The sequence below is a fragment of the Sus scrofa genome, chromosome 10, assembly GCF_054392235.1.
Source record: "Sus scrofa isolate SSC_HxYL_T2T_F1_AM1 chromosome 10, Sscrofa_HxYL_maternal_Yorkshire_Landrace_v2.0, whole genome shotgun sequence".
NCBI lineage: Eukaryota > Metazoa > Chordata > Mammalia > Artiodactyla > Suidae > Sus > Sus scrofa.
In genome coordinates, this window is record NC_139392.1 from 87389084 (window position 1) to 87411565 (window position 22482).

At 51.0% G+C, this 22482-nt stretch overlaps 1 protein-coding gene across 54 annotated transcripts in view; it reads right to left on the reverse strand.

Moving 5' to 3' along the window:
* CELF2 (CUGBP Elav-like family member 2) overlaps nt 1–22482 on the reverse strand; it is an 872498-nt gene that overhangs the window by 165978 nt on the left and 684038 nt on the right. For 48 of the 54 annotated variants that reach the window (XR_014817160.1, XR_014817158.1, XR_014817159.1 and 45 more), the window contains 1 exon segment: nt 11255–11451. Coding sequence is in view for 48 of the 54 variants with exons in the window: in NM_001445132.1 (NP_001432061.1) it covers nt 11255–11451 (197 nt within the window). In the remaining 6 variants the exon portion in view is untranslated. 54 annotated transcript variants of the gene reach the window in all.

Consider the following 22482-nt stretch of genomic DNA (forward strand, 5'->3'; position numbering starts at 1 on the left):
GTTCCCTGTGCTCTACGGCAGGTGTTTGTGGATTCTGTATTTCCCACACGGTAATGAGTGTATGTTAATCCCAAATGCCTGATTTATCCCATTTGTATCTTTTCAAAAATATTGTGTATAAATATTTTCTAGCAAAACTAGTTGAGAAAGAAGCATCTGAGGGTTAAAAAAGCCCTTCCTACCACTCGTAGGTTTTACAAAATTGAGAGCCCATACTGTGCGCTTGTTTCATCTTTGTCTTCTTCTCTCCCGTCTACTCTCCGGACCTACATCCTCCATTCAGTCCCCACCCTATACCAGGCACCGCAGCACGATTTAGAGCCAACATTTTGTAAAAAACCAATTCCTTAGAACTCTACCATGCAGCCAACAACACCACAGTTGAAAAAATGGTATTCAAAGAACTAAACAGATTTGCAGCTAGCACAAAATTTGAAACACACACGTGTGTGTGTGTGTGTTATACACCAGGACACACGTACACACACACCTCCCGTGACGGTTGAGGCTACCTGTCACTCCATGTCACCTGGACGCAGCTCCACCAGGCAGGGGCCAGCTGTGTATTTCAGGACCTGGCCCCATTAGTGTGACAGTGAGAGGGACGGGAAGGAGCAGCTGGCACATGGGCCGCATCTCAGGCTCACAGGAGGCTGCCAACTGTATAACCCCCGGATTTAAACGAGAAGCCTCAGAACAGCTGATTGAGTGCAACTCAGGCTCATCTCAGGCTCGACTCCCTACCAGGAGGAAAAAGAAAAAGGAGAACTAAAACTGAAGGAAAGGGGAAAAGACATGGGGGCTGCTGCTGGGGGGCACCCCTGGACCCCCACGGACTTGAGCTCCCCCATGGCTCTCCTTCTGTGTCACACGGGCCGCCCACATCCTCTCTCAGGAGGCCTCGGGGTGTCCTGCCAGGTGAGAGGCCACCTGCACACACACAGGTGCACAGTGACAGCCCCAAGCCCACTTTGGGTTTCTAAAGACCTCTCAGCTGGAGTTCCTGCTGTGGCGCAGTGGTTAACGAATCCAACGAGGAACCATGAGGTTGCGGGTTCGGTCCCTGCCCTTGCTCAGTGGGTTAAGGATCTGGCATAGCCGTGAGCTGTGGTGTAGGTTGCAGACGTGGCTCGGATCCCGCGTTGCTGTGGCTCTGGCGTAGGCTGGCGGCTGCAGCTCCGATTCAACCCCTTGCCTGGGAACCTCCATGTGCCACGGGAGCGGCCCAAGAAATGGCAAAAAAGACAAAAATAAATAAATAAAATAAAGACCTCTCGGCTGCCCTCCCTTTAAGGCCATTCAGTTCTTTCTCGGGGCCTCGCATGGGTCGGTGCTGAGACATAGTTACTGCCCTGTGACAGGTCCTTAGGTGAGCACGTCACCAGCTTTCTGGGCCTGGCCATCTTTTCTGTTGGACATTAGATTCCACATTAAATGGGACTGGGGTTTCCAAGGTTAACCCTGAGCTCCAAAGCCCACTTACAAAAGAGGCCAGCCCAAGTGCTGCTCGGTGGGGGGGGGGGGGGGGGGCTGTAGGCCGCCGCCCCCACCCTCTTCTGAACTTTCATCCTGAACTTTCTCCCAGCTCACCACCTCTCCTGTGTAAAAGTTTGGCTTCAACTCTCCTCCTGGCCTGCCATGCCAACATTTTCAGTCTAAGCCCCAGCATCCTGGGGTTTCGCATTCATTGAAAGAGCTTATCTATATATAGCCTCCCCCCGCACTTAAGCATCTTCCAGACTTCAATCTTTTTTTTTTAAGCACAATCCCTCTTTTTATGTTCGGCTCCAGTCTTCCTCTCTCTTCGTTCTTGTGACCCGAGCTCTGGGCCTTTTAAGTTAACCTCGCAGGCCTTTCCACACGGGCTCTCTGCCCCCGACCTTGCGATTCACGCTGCGTCGTCTCTGGAATGCGTCCATCTCCTTGAAAGAACCTCAATAACATTTCCTAATATTAGGTGCCGTGGCCTACATAGCAGTGAAAAAGCTCTCGGCGAAAAGGGGTGAATTCCCTGTTCCTTAACCCTCGGTGTTTGGCATCTTCACGGGGAATGCTTAGCATCTGGGGGGCGTCTGGGCCACTACCTAGTCAGAAGCCTTGTTTCTCATGCCCCTCCCCCTCCCCACTGTCAGATCTCTATGTCTATGAGATGTGATATGGCTTCTATTAAACCATAGGAGTTGGGAAGCTTTTTAACCTACAGCTAAAAAGAAGGCAACAAGACTTGGGGGCAAGAGACCTATCAACCCCCACAAAGGAGGCCAAAGACTATTAGGAGGAGATGGGTCTGGCCCCCAGGCACATGGACGCTGCGACCCTGTCCTTCACGGCGGGATGAACCCACTGCCAACATCCGATAATGATCGGATTCTGGGTCACCTCAAGAGTGTGACGGGTGGATGTTCTCTTTCAATCTTTTGATTCACTTCTGTAAGTCCACTGTACGATCCTCTAATAGCAACAGGGAAATGACACCCCTCCAGTCTTTGAACTGATCACGCCACTTCTCCAACTGGATTTCTCCAAGTCGAATTAACGGCAGAGCATGGGCACTGGATTAGGAACATTCTTCCCAGTCACTTATACAGAGAGTGAAAAAACACCGAACCCAATTCCAATCCCTGTGGTGTTTAACTGCTGTCCCTGTTCTCCTAGACCCACTCGTTTTTACCACTATAACCTGCCCCTGTTCCACCAAACAGCTCCTTCTTCCATTTATAGCCAACCTGTTTGATTGCTCCCTCGGTGCTGGCCCCCGTGACTCAGTGAGGAAGGGGAATGTGAAATCCACACACATCACAATCCATCATTCCACGGAGCCTCCTGTCCCCCCCTGCATTCCTTTCTCTATCACATGTACGCAACAGATTTGAAAATAGCCTCAGACATGTGAAGGCTCTGATTCTTTAATATAGTTCACTGGTGTGGTTCCTTGTGAATTTCTCTAGTGGGATACCTAATGTGTAAGTGATATTTCCGCTGAGTTTCACAGTGTGGATCGGGACACTTTGGACTGTCCGGAAGGCCAACATACTACCATCCATCACTTCTCTTACCAGAGGCCATCAAGCTGTAGCACTCTGTCACTAACTCATATGATCTTAACGCTCCACTTTTTCCCATTTGGCCAGTTCTCTTTTCGTCCCCCTTTTTAGTTTCCATTGGTTTTGAAGGTCATGATAGTGGTTCTGCGTTTATTCCTGGTGGGTAATCCTGGCACCCTCACAACCACAGAGAGGGACAACTTGGCCAGCAAGATCTGAGCCAGCCAGGATCAGATAACAACACAAGAGAGCGGATGAGTCTCCGGATCCGTGACACTGGACAAGGAAGAAAAATCTCATGCCTAAGTCTTAGGAGCACCTGGGACCACAGGGCTGAGGATGAAAACTCAGGCTTTTAAGAATGGTCGAATGCAGGATAAGCAACAGGGAGCTAAGGGTGCCAACAGTGTGGTCCATTTGACCGTGGTCAGAACGATTAAAGACCGTATTATTTCTGAAGACAATGTTGCATAAGGCATGTCAAGACTTTATTTGTATTTTTAATGCTAGCATTTCTGAGTACTTTTAAAATACACCGTAACTAGGGTTGATTGTAAATTTTAATTACAAGCAAAGGTTGAAGAAGAAAGAGAGTCGACGGTTCGGCCTGGTTGCCTGACTACCTGGGGTCCTTGGAGCCAAAGTGAACGGTGCTGAGGAGAGGCCATGCAGAGGCAACTCGCAGGCAGTGTCTCGTAGTGCAGAGTGAGTGACTGACAGCATCACCCGGGAAGAGCACTTCTCTTTCTGGCTGGGAGGCTGGACTTCTCGTTTCCAAAGCCTGGTTTCACAGTCGACCCGCTCTGGGGACCCAGAGTGATACGTTTGCACAACACACGGTGGAGCCTCTCGAACACGAAGAAGTCTCATGAGGCGCACAGAAAAGGACAAATGAGACCTCCAGGCAGGTGAACCTTTGGTGCATCCCCGGGAAAGGTGAACTGTGAGGTCACTTAGGCTCAGCTGTCTTCAGTCAACCTCTCCTATGTGTTGGAGGGAGTCAAACAGACAGAAGCCATGAAGCCCTGCGTTCACTTTTCATGGCAAATTTCTACCCCCAAAGGTCCACTCTCCTTTTGTCCAGACCTGTTTTCCTGTATCCTCTTGCCACTCTACCTCCAGAAATGCGCATCTACCAGGGACAAGGTAACTGGAGACCAGCTGACGTCCCAGACGAGGGAACCACACGGTTAGAAGCGACCCTTGGTAATTCCATTTCTTCTTTGGTCCCTGCTTTCTCTGGATTTTCCTCCTGCCCTTTAGTCCTCTTTTTCCCTCCAGAGATGTAAGGATCCAAAGGTACCCAGGGCAGGTGCTGCCTCTTGATGTAAGTAACAAATTCAGGGCTGGGCTCCTCAAGTGCAGTCCAATCTCTCAGCACAGCATAGGGGGAGGTCTTTAAAGGGATTCCTTCTCACTGTGACTGAGACGAGGCTCACTTCATACTTTTGCCTCCTTCATCTCCATGGGCGTGGTCTACGGAAGCCGAAATAATTTAAAAACTCTATTTCGCTAAGCTGGATTGTTCATTTAAAAAATGCAACTCTATGCTGTAATGCACGAATCCACCTTCCAATAAGGGCGTGATAAGGCTTCCCTCTTGCGTGACTCTAAAGCCTCCGACTGCATGTCATGCCTCTCCTGCAGGACCTTGGTCAGTCAACAGTCAAAGGGTGTCACGACACGTTCCACGGTCATTCCTGTCAATGCAAAGTTAGTTCAGGAGGAAAGCAGCCTTCCTGCGGGCCACTGAGGCAGCAAACAGAACTGGGGCTGCACCCGAGAATCGAGAGCAGCAAGCCTAGTTTGCAAGAAATTTAGGGCAGAAATCCTATCCCCGACCTGCGTGCATTAATAACGTCCAACTGGTTCGTCTTCTTGCATTCTGCATTCTTTCTCCATTACCGATTTTGAGAAACCAGCGCCTCTGTAAGCTGGCTCCAAGTACCTCTCCGTTACTGAAAGGAAGTTCGTAACAGCTATTTTTCAGGAAGGAAGGAAAGGCAGCAACACAAAAATGAACCTCTCTGCTCCCCGCCCCCCATCTTCTTCCTTGAATAAAAAGGGCTTTTCTGGCCTTCCACATTTAGAAGATGAATGTAGGTTTATAAGATCATCCACTCTCTTTAGACTCTACCAGCAGCATCTGCCTATGTGCTTCCGCTGAATATGGACAACATCTCAAAGAGGCCAGCACTGGTGCTACTGCAGAGTCGCTCTCTAGGCTGGTCTGTGACAATAAACACTGGCTGTAGGTCTCGCAGTTCCAGGGCCTGCTCTCACTCTACTAGAGCAGAGAGGAAGCTTTGGGACTCAGAGCGTCCTGCCAGATTCTGAAAGAAGGACCGTTAGCTTTGGGGGCTCTTCCCCTTTCTTTTCATCCTCTTCACCGGCCCTGTTGGTTCCCCGGCCATCTCAGCCCCTTCTCCAGGACAGCACTTCCACGGTGCTGAACCGGGAAGAGATGGGGAGGATTTTACCAGGGAGTTCTTGAAGACTGAAGTAAGGGCACTAAGCAGCAATGAAGCCCCTCATATTCTGTCGTCATCTAAGATCAGTGGAGGGAGGAGAGGACCAGGATGAAATTGCCCAAGGTAAGCCCCTGTCCTGGGCCACCCCTGGCATCACCCCAATGGCAGCCTGACCAAGCAAGAGAGGTAAGGCCTAGGGCATCATAACCACCGCAGAAGCATATCTTTTGACACTTAAAACGTAACCACCCTTCCCAAGGAGCCGTGAACTTGATTTTCGTCCCGCCCACTCTCGCCTCGCGGCACTGGAAGGGCTGCAGCTGCATGGCGGTTGCGCCATGGTTCCCCTAGCACATTTCAAGAAAAAAGGAAGTTGTGTTCTTCAGGCCTTTGGCATGGAGCCCTGGTCGACACAAGCTACTTCCCCTTTCTAGTTCTTCTTTGGCTGAGAAGTCGTCAGAGACAGTAAACGTGTGATGGGTGAGGCGCTGGTGAGGGCCAAAGGTCTGCTTCTACCTCCTCTTCTCAGATGCCAAATGACTATTCAGGTCACTCAGCACAGGCTCCTCAGAGAGCCTCCCAGTCAAATCTGAATAATAATACCTACCTGTCCAAAGTTAGAAAAATAAAACCAGCCTTCCTTACAGAGCAGGTCTGTTCAGGGTGCTGTCATCTCGGGGGGTAATTGTGATTAAAACAGAAACATAGAGCGTAATGATGCCCCAAGGCACACAGTTAACCCCACCACTCAGACGCTCCAAGTTTGGACACAATCCATACACCTGCCAGCCCTGCCACAGTTCCTCACTTACCATCGCCGAAGCCCGCCTCTTCCTTCTCCTCCCAGACCAGAGGTGCCCTTTTTCCTACCAGCTTCCCCACCGGGACCTCAGAGAACATTCTGACAAACTCAACACTCGTCCTGACCTTCATTCGGCCCCTTGGTCATCGCCAACCCTGCGTGCATGAGGGTTCCGGGGCTCTGCTCACTTGCTCGGGACAGTCACAGAGCCACGACCACTAGGGCCCCGCTGCAGGGCGACACAACCTAAGAGTAACTGCGCCCTCCTGCTTAATCAGCTGGTGGTTCGTTCGCCTACTGGATTTTCTGAAACAGGCATTTTGTGTCTTCTTCATTCTGCTGAAGTCTCTGATGCAACCCAGCCTTCTCAGAAGTGGTCTGGCTCCTGAGAAGGCCAAGGGCATCTGGAGCAAGAGTCCATCTCCCTCCACTGGACTGGAATTCACTCCAGCGTTGCTCCCTCCCAGCGGTGGAGCCCCTTCCACCCATTTCCATGGGCTCTTCAGCCCCTGCTTTCACCCCTTCAAGGACCCTGGTCCCTGTCTCCTTTGCACTGTCTTCTGGGGTTCAATCTTCTTACCCCTGGCTTTAAAAAAGCACTGCTCCTAGGCTCTCTTTCCTTCCACCACCCAGAGAGGGTAGTCTCCACTCGCAACCCCACCCAGAAACCTACACGGTACCTCTTCTGACCTCCTCCATCCTTCTGCAATGTTCCCAGCTCCTCTAATCACCAAATCTGATGGCTTTCCTTGGCCTGCATCCTTCTCGACTCTTCTGTGGCAGCTCAGACGCAATACCATCAAAACTGAATTTATTATTCCCCTCTCGGTCCACTCCCACCTGTGCCTGCTTCCACCCCCCCACCCCCAGTTAGGCCCAGACCCCTGGTCATCACCGTCCCGATCGAGTTATCAAGCCCCACGCCTCCCACCATGGTCATGTCTGCGTCACCCAGTTCCACGCCAACACACAGCACCAGGCTCCTGGCCCCCTTCCTGCTAAAATACCTTCAACAGATCCTCGGCTGTCTAAGAAATAAGACTCAACTATCTTAGCTCGAGAAGGCAGGCCCTTTAGGAACTGGTCCCAGCCTTTATTTCTAGGCCCCTCCACCTTCCCTCTTCCATTTCTTTTCCCGTAATTCCCGTTTCCTCTGGAAGCCGGGAGAGTCCATCGTTCCCTGGGCCCGCCCTGCCTGTTCTTGCCTCCATGCCGGAATCAGGCCAATCCGTCTACCTGTCGCCTGTTGTCTTTACTTACGGAAATCCTATTCTTACTATTTTTTGGAGATTTGGTAAAGATGCCAGCTTTTCTTGTCTCCAAAGCAGCACATGACTCACTCTTCTCCGGGACTTGCAGATACGCTCCTCTCTTGCTTATTTACTCTGAGCGCATGCGCTTTCAGAGTATAGTTACCTGTGTATTTCCCTCCCTCATTGCCCCATTAGATTGCAAGCTCTCAGGGACCGTGATGACAACAGTAAGGGTGACAACAACCATCCCCCCCACCAGCAAGCTCCTGCCATCGTCCAGTTCTGTGCAGAGCCCCCGCCTTCATCACCTCAGTAACCCTGGAGCACTGTCCCCACTTGGGGATGAGATGAAATAACGCGCCCAAGGCCAACACCTGGGAAGTGGTAGAGCCGGAAGGGGAACTGAGGTCTGTCCGACTTCAAAGGCCATGCCCTTAACGACACTGTGGCATTTCTCGCTCTCTAGACGCAACCCCTGGGCACTAAATAAAAGCTCCTCTCTGGTGGTCCTGGTCAGGAGCAGAGCTTACTTTGCCAGGTTCCCCAGGGTTGCTGAGGCTGCTTGATCAAGACATATTTTTCGGTGATAGAAGCAAGAGAGCGCTTCGACTCTGACCCTTAAAGGATAATTTCAAAAATAGAGCAACGTTTTTATGCCTCGAGATTAAACAGAACATCAAATGCAAAGCGAGAGGAAGAACCTAATTCACCTGGATTAGGTAAATAGCCTGATTTTGTCTCCTTCCTGGGAACCGCTAATGTCCGCATGACAATGAGCTGAGGCCGCTCTGAAAAGCCATAGAAAATCCAAACCAATCTTTGGATAGAGCCTCTCAAATTCTAGTTTCCGGGCTCTGATATCAGCCCCGGAAAAGCAGTGTAATTTTAAGTCTGTTGATAGGGTCAGAACCAACGGAAACGAGGGTCGTATTTTTACCGATCAACAGACGAACCACGTAGGGCACCCAGAGGTCTTGGCGTAAAGAAGCCTGCTGGCCTTTGACCTCTGCCCTGTATGGAAGCGGCGCAGGACGTCACCCTCCGGAGGCAGGTCATTACACAGCTCAGGTCCCATCCCGACAAACGCCGTCACAGCAGAGATGTCTGTGTCACAAAACCCTTTTGAGCTCTGGCTGACAGCCCTCATACTTCAAGCAGTCTTTGATGCGAGACCTCGAGTTCACAGTCATGGAAACTGACCTGTGTTCCCAAAGGTAAGATGTGAGTGGTTTCATCTGTAGCTTCTATCCCACGACACCACGGGTTGTCGTGATGGACCCCTCAACACAGAGGCAGAAACACTAAGGACACAGGTGGAAACAAAATCCACCCTGTTGTTAAAATTCCTTCCTTTCGTCCGGGGAACACTTAGGGAAAGTGGAAGGCCTCCGCCCCAACCCTGAAATAAACCAGCCCGAGGCTGGTGTCGGCCTCATCTCACCGGCCGGTGAGACGGAGTTGCTCCTGAGGGCAGAGGAACTGCTCAAACCTCCACTCGGCCACTGCATGTCTTAACCTTTTGCGATCCTCAGTTTTCTCATCTGCAAAATGGGTCAAACACCAGCTGCCTTCAGGCTTCCAGTAAGAATTGAATGAGATCACACATGCAATGAGCCAACACAGAGCCAGGGGCCGGGTCTCTCTTTCGCTCCCAGACTCTGGGCTGATGCAAACTACTTTGATGAAGTTTGTCGTAAGAACTTGTGAATGAGGTCCAGAGTCACAGCTACAGCCTGGTATAGATGCTGCTCCGTGGGACGTGGGGAGGAGCCAGCTAATGCAAGAAGAACTAGGCCATGCATAAGGACTTACTCTTCGGAGAGAAAAGATCTCTGGCTAAGTAGGACACGTGCCATCAAAAACTACAACGCATGCAACCAGGCACTGTGACAAAAGAAGGGCTCTGATCATTAGGTGAGAAGTCATTTTGAAAAATGCTGAAGAAACTGAAATTTGGAGGCACGTTGTCTGAGTCAAGGCTCAGCTGTAGCGACTGCTCTCAAGCACTGGTTTACCGCCTCCGGCCTAGTTTTCTGTAGGTGCCCTTCATGATGTGGGAGGGCCCTTCCCTGCTAACCGCCCAGCTCCAGACCAGCTCATGACATGGCCTTCGCTCAGCAGGATACTGTGAATGTAGTAAAACAAATTCTAGTCTGCTCCACTTGAAAGACACGCAAGCACACGGTTTAGAAATATGATCAATCACGATTTTCCAGCATGATCCCAATTTGGGATGTTTTTTCCTTTTACTGATTTTTAGATGGCTAATTTTTTCTTTTTCAAATCAGGGGACAGTCACATATGGAGTCACAGAATTATTACACATATTCTTTTGAAAACACTCTTGGTGTTACATATGTTTTGAGATAGAAAAGGAGAGACCTATAAACTAGTTGAAAGTTCACCTTTATAAAACAGATACCATTAAGAGGTTTTTAAACTTCTTACAAGGGACCAAAAAGGCCTATCAGACTTCAGCAACTACAGGGAACAAGAGACGGCCCAATATTTCTCAGAGTCAGAGAACAGCAGAGTGTCAACCATGGTTTAGTCCTAGCCCTTCACCTTGGTAGGAAGGGAGCAGCTCAGCGACGGTCCTGGGCTGAACTAAAGTGTGTCTACAAGCCAAACAAGGAGCTTGCAGGAACTCTTCAGTGAAACAACACGGGAACAAAATAGCAGGCGGGACAGAAATCACAAGGTGCAGAGAAGGCACAGCTGTGAGAGGCAAAGAGGTGGTGGAGCCCTGGGTGGGAAGCCCAGGAGATCAAGAACAGATAAAGAACAAAATCATGAAAGTGAGGTTACAGCGCCAGCAGAGACCCCGTGGTAGCCGCAGAAGAGAAATCTTAGCTTCACACTGCACAGAGCTTACAAAAGGGTGACTCCGATACCAGAAGCTTCGACCCGGAAAGAGGTTTCTGGCCTCTTAACTGTGCCCCGCTCCCCATCCCCCTCATCTTAAAATGGAGGCAGACGCAGCCACCAGATTGTACACTTGACTCCTAACCACTGCTAAGGGCGTGAACCACAAGCATTTCTGAAGGTGTGCTAACTACTTCAGGCCACTAGGGCGCTACTTTCTGCCCCCCTGAAGGCACCCCTGACTAAATGATGCCCACCTAGACCCCAAGGACTGACGTCCCTCCTGAAAGTGCCTTTTATTCCTTGCACCAGTGCTGATCGCTGTGTATACGGTATTTCAAAAGCCCCACAGGCCACGGAAAAGTGAAATGCAATTATAAGCACATGGGCAGTAACGGAAAGGTCGCCGCAGAAAGAGCTCCTGACAGGCAAGGCGCAGAAACACTATTCCTCCGGGAGGCGGCGAGCCACCCCGCCCAGAAGAGCCGGCACTGCCTGGAAAGTGACCTCCGGGAGGAATCACGCGCCTGGACAGAAGCCCGGCCGCGCCCGCGCCCCCTCCCCCTGCCCGGTCCCTCCGCCCCTCCTTCCCCACATCCCAGGCCAGCTGGTCCACCTGTCCAGGAGGCGGGCGGGGGCGCAGGGAGGAGCCGGGCTGGCCGCGGGGCACAGGGGCAGAGGGCGGCTCTCCCTCGCCCTCCTCCCTCCCGTGATTCCCGATTCCCAGGAAGCCCGGGGATGCGCAGGACCCCCGCCCCCACCCCCACCCCGCCCAGCGCGCGCACCCGCCCCCGACCGCGTGCGCCCCGCGGTCCGTACCTTTACTCTGGGGAGGGTTCTGACTCCGGTCCCGGAGGACGTTGATCTGGTAGACGGCTCCGTAAGGCTCAAAAAGTTCTTTCAGCTCCTTTTCCGACCAGGACCGGGGGATCTGTCCGACAAACATCTTAATGGCATCTGGGTCTGGTTGGTCTGAGTGATCCAAAGCGCCGTTCATCTTGTTGGCTGTGCCGTTACTGTCAAAAAGGGAAGCGGGAGCCAGAGTTAGGGCTGCAGGGTGAGGGACAGGAAGACAAAAAATCGGGGGTGGGGTGGGGGCGGGGAGGCGGAAGGAGGAGGAAGAGGAGCATGGGGGCAAAGTGCCTAATGAGTCGTGGAAATTTGATGAACTAAAACAAAGCACAGGCACCATTAGGTTGCTCCTGGGCGGCAGCGGCGGCGGGCTCTCACTGCAGGCTGCTGTTCAGCATCTCCGCCCGAGCCCAGGGCAGCGCCCCGCCGGCTGTCACCCGGGGCGTGGACATCTTGAAACCCGGTTTGGGAGGCAGCTGCAAGTTAAGTGTGGGTCTCTCTGGGCAAGGCTGCCATCAACGCGTCCGCTGCGTTATCAGCCCCACACTGGCTCTCCCGTGCAAAGAAAGGCAGGGCTGGATTTCTGCTGGCTTTCCCACCCCTCCACCCCTTTGGGGAGGTTTTTGGAAGCAAGGAGAGAGGTGGTAATAATAAAGTCACATGAAAAGAAAATGAAACACTTGGCAGTCCGTCAGATGACTAATGCAAGATGCTGGTGATGAATTCGCAGAGTGCGCGAGGCATCCATGTGTGCATCAAATTAGTACGTTGTTGCTGCTCAGAAGGGAAAGTGCCCCAGCAATGCGGCTGGGTGCAGCCTATTGGCTGCCCACGCCGGAGAAAAGGGCCGGGGCTGGGAGGGGGCGCCCGTTTAAAAAGCACATTGTTTAGGGAACCCGGGCACAAAGGGTGTAATTCAGAGAGGCGAAGGCGATCTCAGAATTGCCTGCTTTGTGCCCGGAGGGGGAAAAAAAAAAGCAGCCCCAGAAAGTTGAGTTCCCGCTAAAGGACACTGAATATTTCAAATCTTTCACACTCCATAAATTGCTCTCTGTATATGTGACATCCAGATGTTGCACTTGAGTTCTAAACAATCACACGTTTGGGAGAGAAAAGAGGAAAGTCCGCCGTTTCTTCTCCTAGCTTCAGTAAATATTTGGGGCTGATACAAAGAGTAACATCCCAAGCTTTTTCAAATCCCTCTTCCCTAATGCCGTTTTCCAAGACCCTCATTTGAGAGAGAGAATGCATGTTTAGGAAACGTGCAATTCTAGTCACCAGCATGTAACAGGGTGACGAAGGTTCAATTTTTACTTGGATCCCTCCTATTTGAGCTGCAGTAAACAGGAAAGCAAAACCACACACCCTCTTGGTCCCGTCCTCCCACCCCCACCCCTCGCCCATGCGCCCTAAACCCACCTACTCGGCCAAGTGACAAGACTGAATGCCCTGAGTGGCATTCATTTGCGGTACCCTGCTCTCGATGCCCTGCCTTTGAAAAGAAAATGTACTTCAACTCTGCAGACAGAGTACGACAGAGCCATTCCACAACTGTCCCCTGACCCCTAGCCTTCAGCCCAAGAGGCAGAAAGGTCAAAAAAGGGCCACATGGACTAAAATGTCACTGCAAATGGTCCCTTCACTGTTGCCTCAGGGAAACAGCAAGAAGGTAGGGTTCCTTATTTGCTTAAAAGAATCAAAAACCATCAGAGCACCTTAAAATTTGCTGCAAAACTAGGCTACTCCTGAGCCCTTGGAGGAAAAAAAAATAAAGACATCGATGGCTAAAAAACAAACAACAGCAGCCATACCTATGGAAGAAAGAAATCCCTCATTCAATTTAATCTGGAGAAGAAAAGGATGGCAAATAGTCTTCACTGGGTCCTGGCTTCAATTTCTACCTCCTCTTATCCCCCAATTTACCACTCTATTTTTTTTTTATCCTTGAGATAAACAATCAGACAGTCTAACTTGAAGCACTCGCAGAGCTTTCTCTAATCAACCTCATTGTTATAAAAAAAGGTCTGCTGAATACAGTATTGAGCACAAAATCTTCTTTCGACAATTTAGGGGTAATGGAATGCTTGTTTATATTAGCGCTTGATCGTTTATCTTGTTCCCAGGTACCTATACTACTTTCCAAACCGCCCTCTGGGAATTCAATACACACTTTAACCCTGTGGAGCCAACGCCGGGTGGAGGTGGCCAGGCTGCAGGCAAAACAGAATGGAGCGTTCACAGCTCGCTGCGAGCCAGTGTGGCAAGACTTATTTCTGGGACAGGAAGGACCTGTGGTTACTGCTGCTGACAATCAGCTAGAGTGAAAAGAGGAAGCCATTGTCGCCGGTCCCCTGCTAACAGAACGGAAGCGCTAGAAATGGGGCTGCTCCATCTTGTCAGGACAGAGCACGACAGATCCGCCTGGGGAGGAGGCAGGCGACAGCACATTGGGCCTAATACCTCAACCTGGAGTTCTAGAGCAAGCACTCAGGAGGGGCTGTTTCCACCTTCTCAGAAAATGCACTCGCCGAGGGGCATCAAGGCGGCAAACTGGGAAGAGCGCTGACACCAGGACCTTTGCTCTTTGTGCAGGGTCACAACCTCTGTCCCACCAGCCAGCCTTCCCAGATGCCTTCCAACCGCCTGTGTCCTGAGGCAGTGGGGTGTCCGGGCTCAGGGTCGGAATCCTGGCACCCCCACTTCTGACTGTGCTGCTCTGGGCCTCAGACTCTTCTTAAAACCAAAATGACAGACTCCACTTCAGTGAGTTGTGTGCCGAGTCCAGGATGTGGCCCAGAGGAAGTGTCTAATAAGTGTCAGCTCTTTGCGCTGCTGGCCTCTTCTTCACACCTGTGATCCCCCGCATGTGTGACCATCCTGTCTCTTCTTCAATCCAGAGTTTTTTCATGGGATGGACTGGCATACAATTTCATGTCCTAAACAATGACGATGTGCCTCTGAGTGAGCACGTATATGCAGACACCTTGTTAGGTGCTTTGCATACATCATTTCTAGTCCTTCTAACAGCTTTATGAGAAAGGATCATTTTCCAGATGCAAATATCTAAGAAATAAGTTCCTTTCCTAAGATCACCAGCTTGCAAGTGGTAGAAGCAGAAATCGAACCCGGGCCCGATGGGCTCCAAAGCACAACATATTTCTAAACCAACAAGTGGCCAGGTATGCTGTCAGATCTGCTCAGGGATGAGAGTCAACAGCTCACGGTAAACTATGAGAAGACCTATGCTGGTTCCTTGGGATCACACTGCCAAATAAAAGGCTGCACTAAAACAAATACATCTTTCCTCTTTCTATGAGTGAGAAGAAGGGGGCCAAGTGCTGAACTGAAGAGCCCTGAAGACCACCTCGCAGCCCCCATTTTCTCCACCAGCACAGAAGGCGTCTCCAGAGGTGGCCTTCCTCTCTCCTCCCACAGGACCGCATCAGTGAGCACCTGGCATCTACACCTGCATCCTTTCCCAGCTACCTGCCCATTTTGCAAACAACTGTCCCAAAGAGTTGCATCAAATGCTAAGAGCATTTAGTCCCTTAAGTGACAGTCCAGCTGTTACAGTGATCTTCAGCAGCACATCTTCCTGATCAAGAGCTTCTGGGCTGGACAGGTGGTGCCCCCTGACTTAGAACCCTCAGGGGGCTGGATCCCCAGCCCTGGATCCTGATGGCACTGCAACAGCCTGGATGATTCTGTTCAAGCGCACGCTGGCTCCTCCTCCTCTGGACTCTCAACTTTCTTCCCAGCTGACACTCATTTCTTCCAGACACCTATGGACTTGCTTTGTCCTCATGGGCCTGTCAGTGCTGACACTTCTAAGGAAGCCAAAATTATGTGTCCAACAGTCAAACCTTCGGGGGTACTTGCCAGAAGCCATGGAGAACCAATGTGCTCATCACAGAGAGGTAATTATGGGAACAGATACCCCAAATCCCAGTAAAACTCTCCGTAAGATCTTCTAGTTCCTGGAATCTGATCTTGGGCTTAGAAAATTAGACTCGCTCCATTCCCAGCCACTGTGGGCATCCAGGACACTGCAGGAATTAGATTCAAATGCAAAGGTTTATTGTGAGCCTACTCTTGGCCAGAAGACTTTGCCAGGTAAGACAGAGACCATCACCACAGCACCATGGACACGAAGTCATGATCCCCAATTTGGAAACAAACAATCCAGAGTCATGGTGGTCAGTGACTTCACCAATGTCACACCCCTATGAAAAGGTGTCTGCCGAATCTGGACACGGTACGACATAAAGGCCAACTGTCACTGCTTACTATTCCAGGGATTGGGTTCCTCTAAGGTGATGTGTCCCGGGGACTCAGTGGCCACTCGCAGGCTGGAGGCACAAGGACGTACATGTCTGCTGGCACCTCACCTACAAACCACAATACTATCCTGGACGCCAACTCGGCTTTTGCTCTTGGCAAAGTGCCAGCTGCAAGGCTCCTCCAGGACAGATGCCATATGGAATCGGACCACGAGTCAGAGCACCAAGCCAGCGGGCACTGGTGCGAGGCGTCTCAGAGCCAAGACGAAAATATAATGATGTTTGGGGGAAAACAATGGTAGTGCTTACTCTTGGCTTTTTGCACTGGCATTGACCTACTTCCCCACTCTATTTTCAAGTAAAGAAACCAGATCAGCAGAGGAGAGGCAGAACCTTCTGAGGTTCCTCTGAGCAGCAAAATATTACAGAAATTACAGTAAGTGATTCGATGCATTCTTATTATTGTTATTAATTCCAGGACAACAAGCTTTTACAAGGCCCAGTGAAGACTCGTTTCTTTGGAGAATGCAAACAAAACACTGGTCTCTCTCTTCTTTCCATTTTGTCCCCTGAACAGCAACTTTCTGCCTTCTATCTCCTTATCGACACAAATGAATAACAAACTTACAAAATGGGTATGAGAAATGCCAAGTGGCTATAAATAATTTTATAAAGGTTGAACAAAAGGACCTAAAATGCCACCTTCAGAAAATACACCAACTTGGAAAAATTTTCAACGAAGATAGCTAATCTTGGTAGTTACTAATAATGTTACTACTCCCATACTTTTTTACCCATCTTACTTTTTTGGGGGGGGGGGCTCCATGGATTATCCTGTATCTGTGCTGTTCAGCCGGGCACAAGGATAGAAACATTCTATTGCTTGCATAATCCAAGATGGTAGCCGCTAGTTGCCTGTGACTACTACACACTGGAAGTGGAGACAGTGCAACTGAGAGACTGAATTTTACATTTTATTTTACTAAAATTAATTTAAATTTAAATCTAAATGAAGCGGCAAGTGTGAGTAGGTTTTTTTGTTGTTGTTTAAGGCAAAGAGAGCTGAGGTTCATCAAAACATTTCATTGGGAGGTAGTCTCTCGGGAGAAGAGGAATGAGGGGCCAGGACAATGAGTGTGGGCACTCGAGAGCTAGTCAGTGGGCAGTGGGTTGGCCTGCCTGGGTTCTTGTCTTGGCTCAGCATGAAAGGAGCCATATGCCATCCCAGGAAAATCATGGACCCAACTCTGTACCTCAGTTTCCCCACTTACAAAATGAAGAGAGAGGACAGATCCCATTTAGCTCTTAACTTCTCTAATTCTGCCAGTGGCTGAGTGGCTGGTGGCTTGGGGTTGCAGCCAGAGCATCCTTCCTCTCTCAATTTGTGCCAATTCTTCCCTGCATCCCAACTGCAGTCCCACCCCACCCCACCCCCATCAGCTGGCAGGTGACTCTTTTGAGGACCTGGGGACCAATTTTTCACCCCCCTCATCCTTAAGGAATAGCACACGAAGAAGCAGGCTTTGTGCGGTGATCCCAGAAAATGGTCCAAGGCTGCGCCACGAGGCACAAGCAGGTCAAACCTGGTGCTGGGCCTGGGGCCTTCTGGCGGGCAGGGGGATGGCATGCAATTCAGAAACATGGGCAGCCGTCTACACCGTCCATGCTGCTGCTGCTTATTTAAGAACAGAATCCCCTCCTCAATGGACTGGCAACGTGGCGCTCGAGGTACAGCATCAGTTCTCACCACGTGTGCTGTAGGGAACACAGCAGACACGACCCTGTGCCACAACCGCAATCTCTACTCTAAGCCTAACCCTCTGCATTTAGGAAGAGGCATCTGCTGCCATCCAACCTCCAGCTCTGGAAACTGCATCTCCCTCCAAAAACACACCACTTCAGGGTCGCCATGGAGAACACCTCTGTCTCTTGGGACTGCCTTTCAGCACGTCGCCTCTGCCCTGGACCCACACGGCTGCATCTTAATCAGCTGGGAGATTCTGGTGGAACTAACACAACTCTCTGGACTCCAGTTTTCCCGCGGATCCGATGAGGTAACCAATGGCCTTCCTGCCTTTACCGGGACGGTATCCACAGCACTGACCATGTGTGGCTCAGGCTTTGTGAGCCATGTCCCCACCAGGCACAGGATGGGGCCTCAAATCAGCCCCACCAGTAACAGGACCGGGTCCTCAATCTTGGAGGTGAGACCTGTGTAGATCAGCTGGTGAATTCACACAAGATTAACTGCGAGTGGCTGAAGTGGCTGAAGGAGGCAAAGTCTTTCTTCAAATGGTCAAATGACAAAGTTCAAGCTGCCTACGAAGTACAAACATACGTAATACGTTCATCCCTGCGCTAGGACAAAATTTGAAAACAGTGTAACTTATGAAGACTGTCCGGGATCTCCATTTCATTCACAGGTGACTAGGAAAGCACCCGCTTGCGGTGGTGGACTTTCTGCGGAGGGCTGGCGTCCATGTAGGATGGTATTCGGAAGCTCCACATTCGATCACCAGGGTGAAATTTCACCCTGACTTGGAGGAAATCTTTCCTGCGGAAAAGGCCACACAACACGGGGGAACGGACTCACCGAATCAAAGGGAACCCTTATTACCTTATCTCAATGTGACCGCTAGCAAAGAGCAGAGAGCTGGAGGACCCCACAAGAGAGTCAATGAGGAGGCGTCCAGGGGGTGCCTGGGGTTTGAACACAGAATCACCCTCGCCTGGAAGGCAGTTAGGCCTCGGCTCGGCAGATCCCCTGCCCCGGGGAACACACGTCTTTCAGTGATTGATCAGGAAGAGTAGCTCGAACTTCAGAGCAGGGCGGAAGGCACTGGTACAGAGAGCGTTTTTAGATGAACTTTTAGACATGGCAACAGGGAAAGAGGCATCACGCAGAAGACTGCCCTCAGTCGGGCCTCACATCCTCCTAGCGCAGCAGGAGCCCCCTTTCAGGAATCCTCCTCCAGGGCTGAGGTCAGCATCCCTGCCCCCACCACACAGAGGAGCAAACAGAGCGTAGGGAGGGGGCGGGCGAGCGGGCTCTGGATGCTCACCACTCCCAGGTCCCTGCCAGTCTGATTCACCTGCCAAGGCTAAGTGCTGCTGAATCCACCTGCTTATGTGGGCAACAAGTACCTGGAAGTGGCCCTTCTGGATGATGACGGAGAAGACACTGGCTTGATCCCCACCAGTGGACTGAAACGTGAGCCGAAATCAAACGAAGACAGATGGGGGCAAAACTCAACACTGCCAAGAACTTCCCAAACCGAAGACTAATTCTTACCTACAGTGTCCCCATGCTCATCATCTGGCAGCAAATATGATAAAAATAAGGGACAGACGCTGAACGCGGCAAACAACACGGAAGGGACACAGCGCCTGGTACCCTGCATCTGGGTTTTAGCAACTGTGCTTTTCAGGGCAAGGACCTCCTGCTTTCACCGCTGGCTGCAAAATTTCTTATTTCGCCTCGACTTACTTATGCAAGAGAAAGACAGCCATCAGGCAGATGCACCACACTCTCCAGCTGACCGACTAAAGGGACACTGGTGGTGAAAGTGGACGGCTCACTTTTCTGAGATTTCAAACTCCCCTGAAAGTTATTCACACATAAAGTCCTTTTCTTTCCTTCCTATTAGACAGGCGTTGAAGACCTACCTTTTTTGAGGGCGGGGGGCTGAACCTGCAGAATGCAGAAATTCTTGGACCAAGGATTGAACCTGAGCCACAACAGTACAACACCAGATCCTTAACTGCTAGTCCACCAGGGAACTCTGAAGACTTGCTTCAGGTCAGGTTCCATGTTGGGTTTAAAGTTGAAACATATGTAGTTTATGCCCTTAAGCCACTTGTAGGCACTGAGAAGAGACAGCCGTGGGCAGCACAGAGGATCAGAGCACAGAGCACCGAGGGCCAGCTGAGCGCTCTATCTAAGGGCCGGCGGGAAGCCAGCCACGAGGGACTCGTGGGGCCACGGAGACTGCCATCCAGCATCGTGAACCACACTTCATCCCCCGTGGCCCAGTCTGTCAATGGCATCTGAGACAATCAGAGGCTACACCGGTCCACCGAGCTGGCAATGAGATCGAACGAAAACCAAAACCACCGCAGGAGAAAGGAGGCTGGAGAGAAGGCGCCCCCTCCCCCGCGCCTGACCCCATCACCTCCTGGAGCTCATGCTCGAGACGAGGCGCCCTGCTGGACGGAGCACCATGTGGACCCGGGGCTGGAGGGCCACCCTGTGCTCTGCTGACCCTCGCTCTGGGGGAGAGCCCAGCTTCACCCCCGTCCCCCACTCCCGATGCCGTCCATGGGGAGCCCCGTCCCGTCCATGAAGCCCCTTGCAGCTCTTCCTCCAGAGTCACTCACCATCACCGCCCTGGCCTTGTCCCTTCAACCCTTCCGTCTGATCCTTTCCAGCAAGAGCCCACAGAAGGCTCGAGCACCGGCTCCATCTCAGCACGGGCTACAAATATCCTGTCCCACCGTCTCTTCCTCCAGCAAGGCCTCATCTTCAACCTCCCTGTTGTTCTTATGGCCTCAAACTGCCCCACGCAGCACCGGAGACAGGAACACCTCACACGGAACACGCAGACGACACAGCAGGCCTCCTGGCCTGGACCCTCCCCTCCTGTGGCTGTCGTACCTGCGGAAACCATCCCCTGCCCCCGGGTCCCCAGGCAGGCACATGGCGAGACCGTGCAATTCCTGCGGCCGGGCTGGTCTTTATCATTACCTGGAGATGCGTTTCTGAAGTGACCCCACAGCGCAGGCATCGCACAAGGGCGTGGGGCTACCAATGCGTAAGAGAAGGCAAAACTGCCTTTACGGTGCTTACACACTAGAGAAGGGCCTGAGCCGAGCAAAATAAATGTATCTTCTGAGTGATTCCAAAGAGATCATCTCAACAGAGAAAAACAAAGTGGGAGAGAGAGACGGGGAGGGTTGGGGGTCGGGCGCAATTTTAAATAGGGGTCCCGAGAAGGCCGGCCCGGTGGGCGCCCTGAATTCAGTCTCAGTACAACCTCAACACGTGTTTTCTGAACCAACAGATTTAATACAGCGAGAAGTCTTTAAAAAGTCTTAAAAGTTGTACACGTTAAAAAAAAACAAAAACAAATAAACTTATGTGCAAACTAAGAAATAGACCCACAGGCCCTGAAAGCAAACTTATGGTTACCAAAGGGGAGGTGGGGGGGGATAAATTAAGAGTTTAACAGATACACTCTACCACATATAAAGTCAACAACGAGCTCTTACTACAGAGCACAGGGACCTATACTCATTATTCTGTAGAACCTAGAAAGGAAAAGATTCTGAAAAAGAAAAAAAAAAATATGTATACATACACAGAGCCAAATCACTGTGCTGCACACCAGAAACTAGCACAACACTGTAAGTCAACTGCGCTTCATCCACTTTTTAAAAAGTTTTAGACATTAAATCACACGTTACGCACTTGACCTCCACTATGAGAAAAGCCATGGTGTCCCGTCTGGAACTGTCCTACGGAATCTGGGTGATCAACGCACCCACAACCAAGGGGTTACAGAGCCGTGCCTCTCCCCCGCTAGATGCCTGCAAGGCCCCCTTGTCCTGGCACAGGCACGGGCCCGATTGTGGTTTTCCCGACCATAAGATCGTTGCAAAACCATTCAGGGGACTCTCCTGCTTTGGACTAAAGGACAAAGATTTCGCTGCCCTTTGCGCCTGCCTGGCATCCAGAACTCTCTCTATCCTTCCGTTAAATATTGATTATCTGTCCATTCATTATTCATGCTATCATTTATCAATGGCGAAATGTAATCTCGGGCTGGCCTCTCCTCAGCCCGCTCTGGCCTGCCGTCCCCGGTCAGGAGTGACGTGTCATCAGGGGACACGATCGCAGCTGCAGGCCGGCCTCAGGGGCGCAGGCAGCGGGAGAAGGTTCGAGGATAAATTTGAGGGAGGTGAGTAATGCCACGGCTTCCTTCTGCTGACCCGACAAGCAAAAGCGGACAGTTAATACGTGCTAATTACGTCACATTAATGACCACAGTCTAGATCAGAAAACAGAATCCATTTGTGAAGAAAGATGGTATTCTTCTCTGCAAGAGCAATTTCTGAGATTCGGATCTCTTTCTCGTTTCTGATCGTGCCTTCAAACTCTCGTATGATTCTGAAATGCCAAAAACAGGATCCGCCCCCCCAAAAGGAAACAAAAGGCCACCAGCGCAGTCAAATGCAGGCCACCGAGTTTCTGGCGGGATGCTTACGGCCCTTGAACCTTCTGAGGAGCTTCCAATGCACTGCTCAAAGGTTCCTTGTTTTCTGTTCTTAGGCAGCTGGGGCCGACTTTCCCAAGGACAGCCACGCGGCAGAGTAGTTAATTTGCATGACGACTATCATGCCTCATCTAAAGGGTCACATTATGCTCCATAATTTCTGTTTACGAAAGCAATGAAATGCAGAATTTATTGTTGAGAAGAATTCCTTCAAAACCAGACAACAAAGAGAATCAGTGCCTTCAAGGATGAGCTTTCGATTCTATTCCAAACTTTGCTAATCAGACTGGCGCATCCCCCAGGGGCCCCAGGTAGCTGAGATTTCACTTTCTTGTTCTGACACGGCTGTGAGCATCAACCGTCAGGTGGGTACCATCCAGTCTGCTGCCCTTTCCCTGCAGCAACCTGTTTTGCGGAGACTCTCTGGGCTTTGGGTGGGGGTTAATTTTTATCATGTATTTGTTAAGTATTCTGCCGGATTTTTATCTGCCTGCTGTTTGGCTGGGAGAAGTGAGAGGGGTGGGTGGGGACTAGGGAAGGGTCCTTTCCTTTGGGGAGTGGGTTTTTCCAAAGTGAAGCATGTGTGTGTCCCCTGATCAAGCAGAAAGTTTTAACCCTTTCTCTTCGAGCCATCACGAAAGAT